This window comes from Prionailurus bengalensis, chromosome C1 (assembly GCF_016509475.1).
Source record: "Prionailurus bengalensis isolate Pbe53 chromosome C1, Fcat_Pben_1.1_paternal_pri, whole genome shotgun sequence".
Classification (NCBI taxonomy): Eukaryota; Metazoa; Chordata; class Mammalia; order Carnivora; family Felidae; genus Prionailurus; species Prionailurus bengalensis.
This window is the reverse complement of record NC_057345.1, coordinates 219,860,849-219,874,236: the sequence shown is the minus strand read 5'-3', so window position 1 is coordinate 219,874,236 and position 13,388 is coordinate 219,860,849. Positions and strand designations below refer to the sequence as shown.

At 47.6% G+C, this 13,388-nt stretch overlaps 1 protein-coding gene across 4 annotated transcripts in view; it reads right to left on the bottom strand.

The window, feature by feature from the left end:
- Positions 1 to 13,388, bottom strand: part of UBE2F (ubiquitin conjugating enzyme E2 F (putative)) — a 53,778-nt gene that overhangs the window by 14,931 nt on the left and 25,459 nt on the right. For 3 of the 4 annotated variants that reach the window (XM_043578324.1, XM_043578325.1, XM_043578326.1), the window contains one exon: positions 4,011 to 4,078. In XM_043578324.1, the coding sequence (XP_043434259.1) occupies positions 4,011 to 4,078 (68 nt within the window). Of the gene's footprint in view, positions 1 to 2,563; positions 2,604 to 4,010; positions 4,079 to 13,388 lie in introns of all 4 variants that reach the window. The other variant, XR_006296966.1, reaches the window with a different exon arrangement.

The following is a 13,388-nucleotide window of genomic DNA, read 5'->3' as shown; positions in this document are numbered from 1 at the left end:
GGAGCCTGCTTCGGACTCTGCGTCTCCCTCTCTCTCTGCCCCGCCCCCATTCGCACACGCACGTGCGCGCACTTGCTTGCTGTCTCTCAAAAATAAAGGTTAAAAACATTTTTTTTTGAGCACTGGAAGAAAAAGCTGACGAGTTACCTTGGTGAGTCTGGAGGCCTGTTTTAAGCATTTCATAACAAGAAAAACTTGTAAAACAAAAGTAGATTTGAGGACAGTGGTGAAGCACAAAAACCTCAAACTTTTACAGAACAACATCAAAACACAAAGGAAAAACAAAAATCCTTACGGTACAACCAAGAAAACTGGGGAAAAAAAGTTTCATATAAATTCTAGCTAAGAACTCTTGCAAGAAAAACAAACATCTCAATGGAAAAAGGGGCTAAGGACATAATTACAGTTCATAAAGAACATAAAAAGCTCATAAATAGGAAAAAATATTTAGCACCCTACTTATTTGAGAAACAAAAACTCAAATGACAATTAGATACCGTTTATTTCCTCCCAAAATGGCAAAGATCAAAATAATCAAAACATTCCATCTTTGTGAGGAAAAAGGGAATTTCCAGGCAGTGACGGTGAGAGGCTGCCGGCATGACCTCTGGGGGGGCGGATTTAATAGTGTTGACGAAGAGCTTCAAACCCGGTATCCGTTACTCCACGGTCTTAATTCTACGTCTAACGGCTTAGGCCACGGGCAGGGGCAGACGAACAGCAAGTGCTGTCTGGGACGCACGACAGAGCTGCTCACGCCAGGGGGGCAGCGAACCGCAGCCTGGTGAACCGAGTGCAGGCGGGCCTGTCTCTGCATGGGATCTGAGTATGGTTTCTACGTTTTTAAAAGATCGTTTGAAAAAACCCCACATAGTTTGTGACGGAAAAAAAGAATACGTGGTAGAGACCAAAAATGGTTCACAAAGCCTGAAATATTTACTATCTACAGAAAGTCTGGTTCGTACTGTCAACAACTGGTCAACCAGCGACCAACAATAAAGGACTGACTTAAAACCATGACGCGTATAGTGAAGTGTTCTAACGATGATGTAATTATGTTAATTGACATGAAAACGTACGTTAATCTTGTTATGATGGTGAAATAAAAAAAAGTTACCGTGTTAGGGGTGCCGTGTTAGGGGTGTTAGCAAAGTCCTTACAAAGAACATAAAAGCATAAGAACAAATGAGCGAGGCGGCTCCACGGGGCCCTCCCAGGCTGGCTGTCTCCTCATGCAGATGAAGCACGGGTCCCTGCAGTTTACTCTCACAATCTCTGCCCCAAATGCCCGTAACCTACACATTTTCATATGCTGGTTTCATCTCCTGCACGCAGGTTCGTATGGGCGGAGCGTGCCCCCCGCGGGACAAGTGCGCACCATGTGGCGGGCACTGGAAATACAGCGAAAGAAAGGTGCTCCAGACCCCGCTTCGGGGAGCCGCCAGTGTGGCCGAAAGGGACACCGAGGAGTTAGGTAAGCGAAGATTAATACAAAAAGAGTAAACACAAGTACCTCTGTATCAGCCACGCTCGGGTTCCTGGGGGACGGTGTCACCTCCCCACCCCCTGCCCCAGGGACCACTGTACCGTCTCAGCCTGGACGAGGCAGTGGGACAGGCAAAGGGGCCTGTTGGGGGGGGGGGGAGAGGTCCTAACAGCGGCAGGGCCTGAGTCCACCCAGACAGGCTGGCCCCTCCGTGCCCCTTGCTTGAGGACACTGGTTCCATTCCTGATAAAATGAAACCAGCCGATCATTCAGAAATTTCCCAAAGGAGATAGAAACTAAATATAAAAATGTAAAATCATCATAAATCACTAATTAACATAAAAAAACACGTCCTCAAGGCCCAGTGGTTTTCTATCTTGTTTATGCCGTGTCCCATTCTCTCCGTTTCTGGAAGAAGTCACACAGGGACAGGACAACATGACAAACATTTTCTCACTACGAGTGGCCACCCGGTTTGGCGAGAAGGGCACACGCTAGGTAGCCAGGCAGCCCTGGGCAGGAATCCACTTCAGCACCTGATGGTTTATTCTGGCAAAGCTAACGAGGGAAGTTCCCAACTGTAGCCCTCTGGGCCCTAGCTTCCTGACGCATGAACATGAGCGTATTAACGCCCCCCAGGGAACTCCCGGGGAGGGACACAAGTGAGCGGGGGCACCTGGCACATGAAAGCTCTCAACAAAACTCGGTTCCTTCCTTGGCATCTTCTCACGCTCCGCCCTCTTCCGACACTCTGCTACTCAGTGGTGCCTCACGTACCCACGACAGCGGGTCTCAGATCCCGCAAGGCTTGTTGGAGAAGTCTACCAGCTCATGCTAAGGCCCTCCCCAAGCCACCCCCCTCCTCAAACACTCACTGCCTCTCCAAAAAGACTGTCACAAACTTACCATCCTTTAATTTAACATTCTTTGGATGAGGAATCCTTAGAGTACATCCAGATAATTGAAAAGTCTGGAATCTTAAGTACCGTATGCCTGGCTGTTTCCAGAAAACATCAAAATAGCCCCTGGAATTGTAAACATCTGTGCTGAAGCCAAACCTCTCCAGCCACATCTCACCTGAGGGAGTACGGGGTTCTGTGGAGCCAGGCTCCTCGGTCTGTGATTAGGGAAACATGGAAAGTCAGTAGGGAGCTGGATGGATGCGTGGACAAAGACCTGAAATGCATATTTTCCTCTTTGCTTCAAAATATATTTTTTCCCTTACTGCCACCTCTACCCCATCCTCATAAGCTACGTTCAGAAAGAAATTTTAATGTCGTGGCCCCGTAAAGGTAAAGGTTTGGCTTCACACAAAAAAGTGTGACAGCCCCTGAACTGCACCCCATTGGTGGGGCCAGGGCCCAGGGCAGGGGAGCCTAATCCCACTTGTCAGACAACACGGAGTCTCTGCAGGTAAAGTGACTGGACACGTGGTGTCCCCAGTATCCGCAGCCTCAGGTTAACAAGGGGCTTAGTTTTACCAGTGGATTTTTCTTTCCTATTTGATAAGCCTAGAGAGGACTAGGAAGCATCAGGGGGATGTTTACACACATATATATAAATTCAAAATTGTGAAGATGTCCCCAACTGTCACTAGTTTCTCAGGCCAAAGTGAAAATGCTCAACAACCCTCAAATCTGAGTTTCTCATTCCTCCCCACTGCTCCCCAACCCTGATTCTTCCTTCGGGTCAACTTGGTCAATCCACCGCCCGCAGGCTGCTAATTCTCATTTCTGTGCCTGTCAACACAGTTCCAGAAAGTTCGACGTCACCTCAACACCACCCTCCCCTGGCTATGGGCCAACCCAAGTCAGGACAAGTCCAATCCTGTTTCTCCTTAAAGCTCAAATGGCCCGACCACTTTCCCAAAATGACCCTCTCCTTTCCTTCTCTGAATTCACGTAAATTAGTTTCCTGTCCCTGCTCGATAGCTCTGTTGTCTGCTATTCACTGCTTTTCTCACGCTATGGTAACTTTCTACTTTGTCTCACCTTCCTAACTGATAAAGATAGAATGTGACAGTATTTGGTGTGAATATTACCTAGGGTGGGTCTTTGAGAGATTAACATGTAGCTATGGGTATAAATTATGGCTTAAACCTATAAGGCATTCTTCTTTTCTGGAATTCTTAAGTACATGTTTTCTACACTTCGAGGGTTTTGGTGCCATACCGTAAACAGAACTACGGTTTTAGGTAAAATGCCTTCCTCTTCAGTGCTAGAATGTAACAGATAGGATTTACATGAACCATTCAGGCAGCTCCCAGGGAAGGTGCCAGCCTAGGCAGAGCGGAGGTCCCAGTGCAGGCTGCCTGGCACACAGTAGTCCCAAGTACTTGTTGAGAAATGAATCTCCCTCCCAAGGCTCTAAATCCTGCTGACGAGTAACACCAACCAGAAATATTGGCCATTTTGTACTCAGTCCCAGGACTGGGGGGACCCAATGCAGTGGGGGTGTGCTGGGCCCCGGGACGGCCACCCAGCCACGCGAAGGGGAAACAACAGCTCAAACGCAGGCTACTCACCACCATGTTGTATGCATCAGGAACTTCAGTTTCAAACTGAAATTTTCCACCCTGGTAGTAACCCTCATCTATCAAAAACACAAAACAAAACAAAAAATCCTTTCAATTAAAAAAAAAAGTTAACAGAAAGCAAACACTATGTTAGGATACGGCAAAAACAGAGAATTACGAGTTTAAAACCAAGACTGCAGGATTCCTTCGATACGTCACCAAATCCTGCCCCTGCCCTGATGATGAACTTAAATCGGCTCCCCGTGACCCTGCCTGCTGTCCGTCTCCTCGCCGGCCATGTGCGCTCAGGGGAGGCGCTGGCATCCCTCAGTTGCCCAGAGCCGGCCCGGGTAGCCCTGTTCTCACCTGGGCCCCGTCCCACTCCGCATCACAGCACCGGTGTGCCCCCTTCAAACACATCTCATGACAGGTAACCATCCTGGGTAAGCTGCAAGGTCATCTCTTTGCGGCTGGCTGCCCCATGAGAGTGTCAGGTCTGAGGGGGTGCTCCAGGCCCTGCGGACAGGCAGTGAAGCACACAGCCCCTGCCCCAGTGAGCGTGCACAGTCAACACTTGCGAGCCGACTGGCTGAGGGCTCGGTGCAGCCTTCTGAACAGAGCACGCCCCCTGGAACGGGGCTGGAGGGCACCGGTGGGCATGCAGGAGGACGTGTGGAGGCAGGGTGGCACCAGGTCACAGACCCCACAGCACAGTCGCAACTGCGTCAGCCGCCTCTGCCTCTGCTAAGTGTCCACCCACCCCAGGCGAGCCTGGCCTGCGGGTGAATTGTGGGCGCTACTCGTGCTGCTGCCAGCAGAGGGCGCTCACGCCTGCGCTCCAAGCCGGAAATGCACTGGGGTTTTCAGTTACTCTGAACTTCACAATCTGGCAAAATTAACACCATCTTTAATAAGAAAGCTCAACTTTCCCCCAAATATTTATCACTGTGAACAAATCAACAATACTACATATTATTGCTTCCCTCAGCTGCTTACATAAAATAAATATTTAACACAGAGTTGTTAGTGTCAAACAAATCATCACTACAACAATTTTCCGAGACTGTGTCAACATTTACAGACCCCAATGTTTTCATTCTTTGCCAGTGTGACAGAGGAGAAAGACCGCATTTCTGTTTTACATTCATCTGAAAAGCAGTGAGGCTGAAATTTATTTCATATTATGGGTCATTTTTAAAGCAAGAACCGAATGACTGATGTTCTTTAACTGTCCTTTTATCACCGAAGTATTCATCTTTTAACTACCAATATAGAAAAGCTCTTAGGAAGATCAACCTCTGCCTTTTGTATTTGTTACAGTGTTTCTTAGTCTGCTGGTTTATCACTGATTTTGTGGGTCAACTACTTCTCACCCTGAAGCCCGTCTTTCTGTGGTTTATCTTTGGTCCTGGGCTTACAAAGATCTTTCCCAACCCAGATGACAGAAACATCTGATTTCCCTTTCTCACAGCGACCTTATGGTTTCATGTACTTTGCAGCCCACTCACTCACGGGAACGAGGCAGCATGTTCTTCCTCACTGCTAGCCTCGACCATCATACGGCCTAGATTATTCTACCCTTCCCCACTCATCTGATACGGTTATTTCTAGCCCTCCCTGGCACCCCTGGATCAGTGACTGACAGCACCGAGAGTCTTTAGAAAAGACTGTTTTGGGGGAAAAATTTTCCCTCCAGATACAAGAACTCTGCAAACAAGGGGCATCGCAGGTAGGCAGTCACGAGAGCACAGCCATGCCCACCAGAGGCTCTGCGGCTGCGAGGCTCCTGTGTCACCGGGTGCCCGCCGCGGCAGGGGGATCTGGCGCTGGGCTCTGCACGCGGTGCGGCGGGCGCTGTGCGTGCTGTCGCCCCAGCTCCCGGTGCAGCACCGCGTCTGCTCTCGCCTGTTCTCGCTCCTCCAGGCTGTGCTCCAGTCACCGCATCCTGCCACACTGTGGTTTTTCTCTAGTTGGCCTTCCACTTCACGATTATATAGTTTCAACAAGGCTGCCAACCAGTTCCAAAGAAGCTGTGATTTGGTCTAATGGGGGTTTGATTTTACCATACTCCTCTGTCCTAGCCAAGCTCTCATTTAATAATTACTACAATTTATCATCTCTGAACTGGTTGAAGACAGACAGGAAGCGGAGAGTTCTAGTTTTTGTCTGTGTCAGGAGAATGATCTGCTGCTGAGGCAGCACTCCTTGTCTCCTCGTCTAAGGACATACACAGCTTTGGAACCCGAGCCACTCTATTTATTTATTGAATTTGCCTAGAAACGCCATGTCCTACTTAAAAAGCAGCTGGGGAGCAAGCAGACTGTACGGAGAGGAAACACATTTAAGAGCATCTCTTATTTCCTGTGATTTTCTCAGTGAAGGCCCCAGTGAAGACTTCTTGCTGACCCACCTCGCGGGTCCGGCTCCCAAGCTGGCGCCTTGCAGGGTGGAGACTGAGAAAGGCCGCACAGCTCTGGACCAGCAGGCACGGGGTTCGTGTACAGCGTCCGTAACCCAGCGTGTGCCACATCCAAGTCTGGGACGGCCCACGGCGTCACTGTGTGAGGCTGCCGCGACTGGAAACCTCCTGCTTCTCAGATAACTGGGACAACAGTTCGAGTACAACAGTAAAACGCAGCAGGAAAGTTCCTGGCATCCAGCTCACTGGGCCGGCCTATCCCCGCCCCTCAGGGTTACAAGGAGAGGAACCGTATGCCACTGACTTTCAGCCAGTTAGGGGTATTCCTGGGAGGAGACTGGCCGAGGGATATGTGGGCACAAACAGCTCCAGGAGAATCCACTTCTAGGTGGCCAGTGTCCGGGTGCATTCCCTAAAAGAAAGCTGCCTGACAGTCTCACGAGGTCAGACTCCCACTGGCCACTCCTTCCCTCTCCCTTCTCATAGCTGTCCCCACTAGAAGCAGAAGGTTGACTTCTCAGCTCTGTTCTTACCATGATGCACTGCCCCAAGGCACAAACATCCCAGTGGACAAAGGTCACAGGAAATGGAGGCACGTGGCAGGGTTGTGCTTTCCCCATCTGACACCCAGTTCTGTTAAGGGCAAAGTATGGTGTTATAAAGAAGACATCCCAGTTCATATTGGAATGTCTTGAATTCAGACATCTTGTGGAGTCTGATGGCACCAAGGATTAAAATTTCACTTAGAGGCTTTGGGGCACCTGGGTGGCTCAGTCAGCTGGGTATCCAACTTCGGCTCAGGTCATGATCTCACGGTTCGTGACTTTGAGCCCCACTTCGGGCTCTGTGCTGTCAGCTCAGAGCCTGGAGCCTGCTTGGGATTCTGTGTCTCCCTCTCTCTCTGCCCCTCTCCTGCTCACCCTCTGTCTCTCTCAAAAATAAATAAAAACAAAAAATTTAAAAAGTTTTCATTTAGTGAATTCAATCCCTAGAGGACTACAAAAGAACACATGAACACTGTGAGAAGCAAGCAAACAGGGAATCAATAAGCCACAGGCATATGGCACCTTCTTCTGCCCAGGCGATTGGGTTCAAGCCTCACCTAACTGCCAGCAATTAAACTCGGAAGTGAGGCGGCGGATGGCACATCCTAGAAGTAAGTAACACTTCTCCCAAGAGAGAGTGAGTCTGACTGCTGACTGAGCTGACAATCAGAACTGGTTCTGCCTACTAAAGCATCGGAGAGATATTTCTTATTCATTGAATGAGCTAAACCTGCAGCTTCCAGCTTTTGAGGAAGTACAAATCATTAAGTTTTTACATTGGCAAGGGTACGACCAAACCAATAATATCTCAAAGTTCTCAACTCTTCCTGAGAATCTCAGATAAAACAAGATGCTTCCAAGTGACGACAGGTATGATTAACGGTCAGCTGACAGGTCTTGGGAAAGTGGCTTTTATGAACGCCTCAGAAACCGTGATGCTAAGGGGCTCTGATGTCTGTGTTCAGAAAGTCTTTTCCAAGTCAGACGGGTTCCAATTCTCTGCTTTCAACAAAATGGAGGGAGGAACCTGATCTAACAGTCGGCAGCAAGATCAAGAAAATATAGGATTCTGAAGTCCAAGGATGGAATGTCATAGCTGTGACAAAACACCTCCCATGCCTCTGCCATCAGGCAGTCTTCAGTGTCTACATCTATAAAAACAAGATGAAGGAAGAAAACTGGCACTCCTTCCCTGTAGCATAAAGAAGAGTCATTTACAAATTCATCAACCAAATCAGAGAAAAATGCTAACGGTAACTCCATCATTCTCAGATCCATTTCAGATGCAACGCTGTTTTATGTTCAATAACCATCGAAGCTTACAACATCCTGTTTAAAGTCATTCATTCAGCAAATATCTGATGAGAGCTCATGATGTGCCAGACCTTGTTCTGGGCCCTGGTGACACATCAGCAAGAGACCCTCCCACCAGTACAAGCGCACGTTCTGGCGGGAGAAGGTGAAGGAGCCAAGGGAGCAGGAGTCGAAATTTTACACAGGGTGGTCGGAGAGAGCAAAGGCCTGAAAACGGAGGCCATCGGGGTGAAGAACACTCCAGGCGGGGGAGCCGGGTGAGGCCCATGAAAACAGCGGGGTATGTTCAGAGAGCACTCCAGCAGCCAGAGGCGAGGCAGGGGAGAGGAGGAGCGGAGGCCAAAGAGACCACAGTAAGAGTGCTGGCTTTTACGCAGAGCCAGGCGGGGAGCCCGGAGAGGGGTCTGAGCAGAGGAGGGCTGGGCTGCAGGCCCTGTGGAGGCGACCTGTTACAATAACCCCGGTGAGAGATCATGCTGGTTAGGACCTTGGAAATATTCCGATGGGAACACCACCAGGATCTGCTGACAGATGAGGGTGGGGAGTGGTGAAGAGAGGAGCTAAAGAAGAGCTAAGGTCTCTGACCCCGCAACGCAAAGGGCAGAGTTGCCATCGGGAAGATCAAAAGGCTGCAAGGGGCATCACCAAACCAAGTTCAACATCGGACGCGTCGATCTGAGATTTCCTGTCAACATTCAAACAGAGGCCTTGATCGCCAGCAGATGATTCTGGAGTGTGGGGGAGGTCGGGGCTGGATGAGGGCAGGGTGGGAGCTGTTCAGTATACGGAAGCACTCACATTTCATGAGCTATGAAGGTCCGAGGACAGGACAAAGCCTTAGGGGCCCCCACACCTAGAGGGGTCTGGGAGAGGAGACAGGAGGGGCAGCCAGCACCGAGGAGGAAAAGCAGGAACCAGGAGCTGGTAAAAACAATGACTGACAACTGTTCAGAACAAAATGCTTAAGACCGAAGAGTCTTCCGGTTAGAAAAACTTTTTAAATAACTTATACACATACATATAGAATTGTGTGTGTGTGCGCGCGCGTGTATTTACAGAGTAGTAGGACAAGGTGACAAAGTACTTGGCAGAAAAATGTTCACATTAGGATACAATCCTATAGGACGAGTGGAAGAAAAATATGAGTGAGAGGAGAAAAGGCAGCAATGAGCATTTTCCAACCACTGAACTAGAGCTTATTCATATTTCTACAAAAATGCATGATGGTGGGCGTATCCATGCTATTTAGATTCTACTGGAAACATTTTAAAGAGCAATATAATACTTTTATCTTTAAATGTCAATATTTACAACACACTGGAAATTATGTAAATTTCAAACTTAAAAGTCAGCAAAAACAGCGTCCTTGCCAAGATGAGCTTGTAGACTGGGGTCAGCAAACTGCTGTAAAAAGCCAGACGGTAAGCACGCTTCAGGCTTTGGGACACAGGTCTCTGTCGCATACGCTGTTTTGTTGGCTTTTTCACAGCCCTTCAAATACGTAAAAGCCACTGTGAGCCGGAGGGCCGCGCGAACAGTGGCCCAGGGCGGGATGGCACCCAGCGTGCCCAGGCCAACGCAGAAGTACCTGAAGACACATCCGCGGTCGGACCGTGAGACGCAGCACGCGTGAAGCCGGCTCATCTCAGGGGAGGCTGCTGTGGGGGCTGGACTGTTCAGGGGAGGCTTGGGGGATGTGCCGTTAGGTACACCCTCAAAATTGGGATGACAACCACAACCCTAAGCACACCGACACGCGGAGCACGCACCGCACACGGTCACCTGGGCTCATGCACGTATTCGCTCACCCTGTCTCCACCACTGCGGTGAGACAGGCACATCATCACCCCTTCAGAGAAGAAACTGAGGCCCGTGCAGTAAGAAACTGTCCTGGCCACAGCCCCACAGCTAGCGGGTGGCAGAGCCATTTCCGGCCAGGCTGTCTCCCTGGGATCTGAGGGCAGGTGGGGGCGGGGAAGACAAAGAGGCAGTGTCCACAGGAGGGCGGACTGGGCACAGAGCCGCAGCCAGGACTGCCACGAGCCCACTGTGGGGCCAAGCCGGGGAGGTGGGCGGGTACTTGGGAGTGACATGGGGTCGGGAGCCACGCGGGGGCTGCAGACAAACACTAAGTCAGCTGCTAAAGAAAAGTGAGCACCCTGGGACCCGATGGAGGCTAATTTACGTGTGGAGGTAATATATATGTAAGAGATATTAATATAGACCATTGGGGTCCCAGGCAGGAGTTACAGAAAAAATATTTAAAGAAATGTTGGTCAAATTATTTGTGAGTTTGACAAAAACCAAAGCTACAGATCCAGAAAGCTCAGTAAGCCCAGGTAAGGTCCATAATCACATCAAAGAACATCACAGACAGACTGCTAAAAACGTGATAAAGAGACGGTCTTAAAAGCAACCAGAGACTAAAATGCACACATAAAGCGGAACAAAGAATGAGCACTGACTACCTATAAGAAAGAATACAAGTCAGGAGGCAGCAGAATGAGGTCTCTACAACAATGAACTCGTCACCGGGGGGCTGTACTACAGACAAATCCAGAACATCCAGGATGTTCTTCAGGCAGAAGGAAAAGTAACAGATGGAAATCCAGACCTAAGGAAGGAGTGGTGACTACGCTGGGAAACAGATAAAAGAAAACAGGATATGGAAGGCTGGGTCACAGAGTACATAAAGGAGACAGGACGACCGTAAGGGGAAGGCTGGGTAGGGAAACGGAAACACCCTACTATCTGTCTGAGCCTCCACCTGAAGAACTGGGGGAAGCAAAGCCAAATTAAGCTGAAAACAAGCTGAAGGAAGGTAATCAAGATAGGATCAGAAAACAAAAAATGGTAGAGGAAAATCAATAAACCCAAAAGCTGGCTCTTTGCAGAGACTGATAAAATCGATAATCCTCCAGCCAGCCTGATCAAGAAAAAAAGAAAACACACTTTCACTAATAGGAGTTCAAGGAGACTCGACAGAACTTTATAGGACAAGATATTAAGAACAACATTATACCACTAAACTTGATAAATGTGGACAACCTTGAGAAAGACACCAATTACTCTATCTACTAGAGAAAGTGTATTCATCCTTAAAATGTTACCACAAAAACAAAACACAACCTTCCAGAGCTAGGTAGCTTCCCTGGCAGATTCTACCACTGAGTACAGAACCGATACTAACTCTTCATCCACAGTCCCAGGAAAGAGAAGGGAGCACTTCCCCCTTCACTCTGGAGGGATGGGGGGGGAGGGGAAACCAGATCCTTCTCTTGCCCCACATAAAAAAAGAACTAAGTCACAGACCAAACTGTGAAACGTAAAGCTAAAAAATACTTGGAAAAAAAAAAAACATGAGATCTTTGTATTTCTTCGATCTCTAGGACACAGAAAGCACAGCTATTTGTACTGGTTAGAATTGTTACTAGAATTCATCACCACGAGCTCAGTGGCTTAAACAACACAAATTTACTATCTTCGGTAGATCAGAAGTCCAAAACAGGCAGCGTGGGGCTGCGATCAGACAGCGGGCAGGGCTGCTGCGTTCCTTTCTGGTGGCTCTTGCCCCATCTTCAAATTCAGTGATGGCCAGTGGAAATGATAATACACACAACCAAATGGATGCATCTCGAAAGCACTGTGCTAAATGAGAACAGCCACAGACAAAATGCTCCATGCTGTTTTGGTCCATTTACATGGCATTCTGGAAACGGCACAACAGGAACAATGACGGCCAGAGGCTGGGGGACCTTTTTGAGGTGACGGAAACATTCTCTATCTCGATTATACTGATGGTGACACACCGTCAAAATGCAAGGAACACCCCAGAACAGTGAACTGTCCGTCAATTAGACCTCACTAAACATGATTTCTGCAAAAGATAAAGAAAAAAACCTATGCCACATAAAAGGCACTAAGCGGTGGGTCAGGAAACCAAGTGTGCTGGCAATTTTTACAATGCCAAAAAGTTCAACATCTAAACAGCTTTATGCACATTATATATGTTTTTACTACTGACCATCAGAATAGGTTTTAAGCATGGTAATGAGCAGTTTTAAAAACGGGAAATCAGATATTTAACTTCAGTCACTCCAGGAAACTTGAGCGTCCCAGGAAAGAAATGTGCCTCGGAGTCATGTGAAAGGCAGGGGGCATAAGCTACTATAGGAACAGAGTTTTATCAGACAAGTCACTTACTCAGTGTGATGGTATGCAAGGAAGCATCATGTCAACAGAGCTCTTGGAAGGAGCCAAGAAAAGAGCAGCGAATGTTCTCCTAACAAAGATTAGCTGATGCTAGGACAGAAAACTGACAGTCTTAAGAGCTCACATCACATTTCTCTTACATGTAAAGAGAAGAACTGCCACCTGTATTTCTAGGGTTATTGGAAAGAAAAGACTTCGCTAGGAAAAAGTCTGTTCCTCTTCCAATCTGTCCCTCATAATGGTTATCTCCATATTAAAATTAAAAATCAAACTAGAAAGAACCAGGGAGTACATGCTCCGGGTCTGAAACCTTGACATAGTAGCTGTGACCACCACCTAAAGTTCTATAAGACTGCAAAGCAGGTCAAGCCAAGGCCTGCATCAGTGTTGTGCTCTACGTCCATATGTGTTTAAATCTCCATGATTGCTGAAATGTTCCAAAATGTTCACGAGTGGAAACAAACCCATCTTTCAGGCTAACCAAACATATTTCTTTTTTCAGAAATTGGGATCTTACTTTATTTCACATTTAGAAACTTTTCTAAGTCCAAAGTTCTGAAACAAAGCTAAGAATGCACCACTAACTAGACATTAATACGGCTAACAGATATATCAGTTAAAATTTTATGACTTAATGTAAGCTACATTTTTATTGTCATGTACTAATTAGGGTGTTTTTATAAATTAAATGTTCAAATTAAGTACACACGAATCTAACAATTAATACATTTAGAAACAAATTTAGGTGAACATACACAGTAATACACAAGATTTACAATGCAGCTATAGAATTCCCTAATCAGAATTTATATATATGTAACACTAATAAAAAAAATGTTATTATGTTAAAACCCCCCACGTATTTAATAAAGAACTTATATCCAGTTATATAAACCT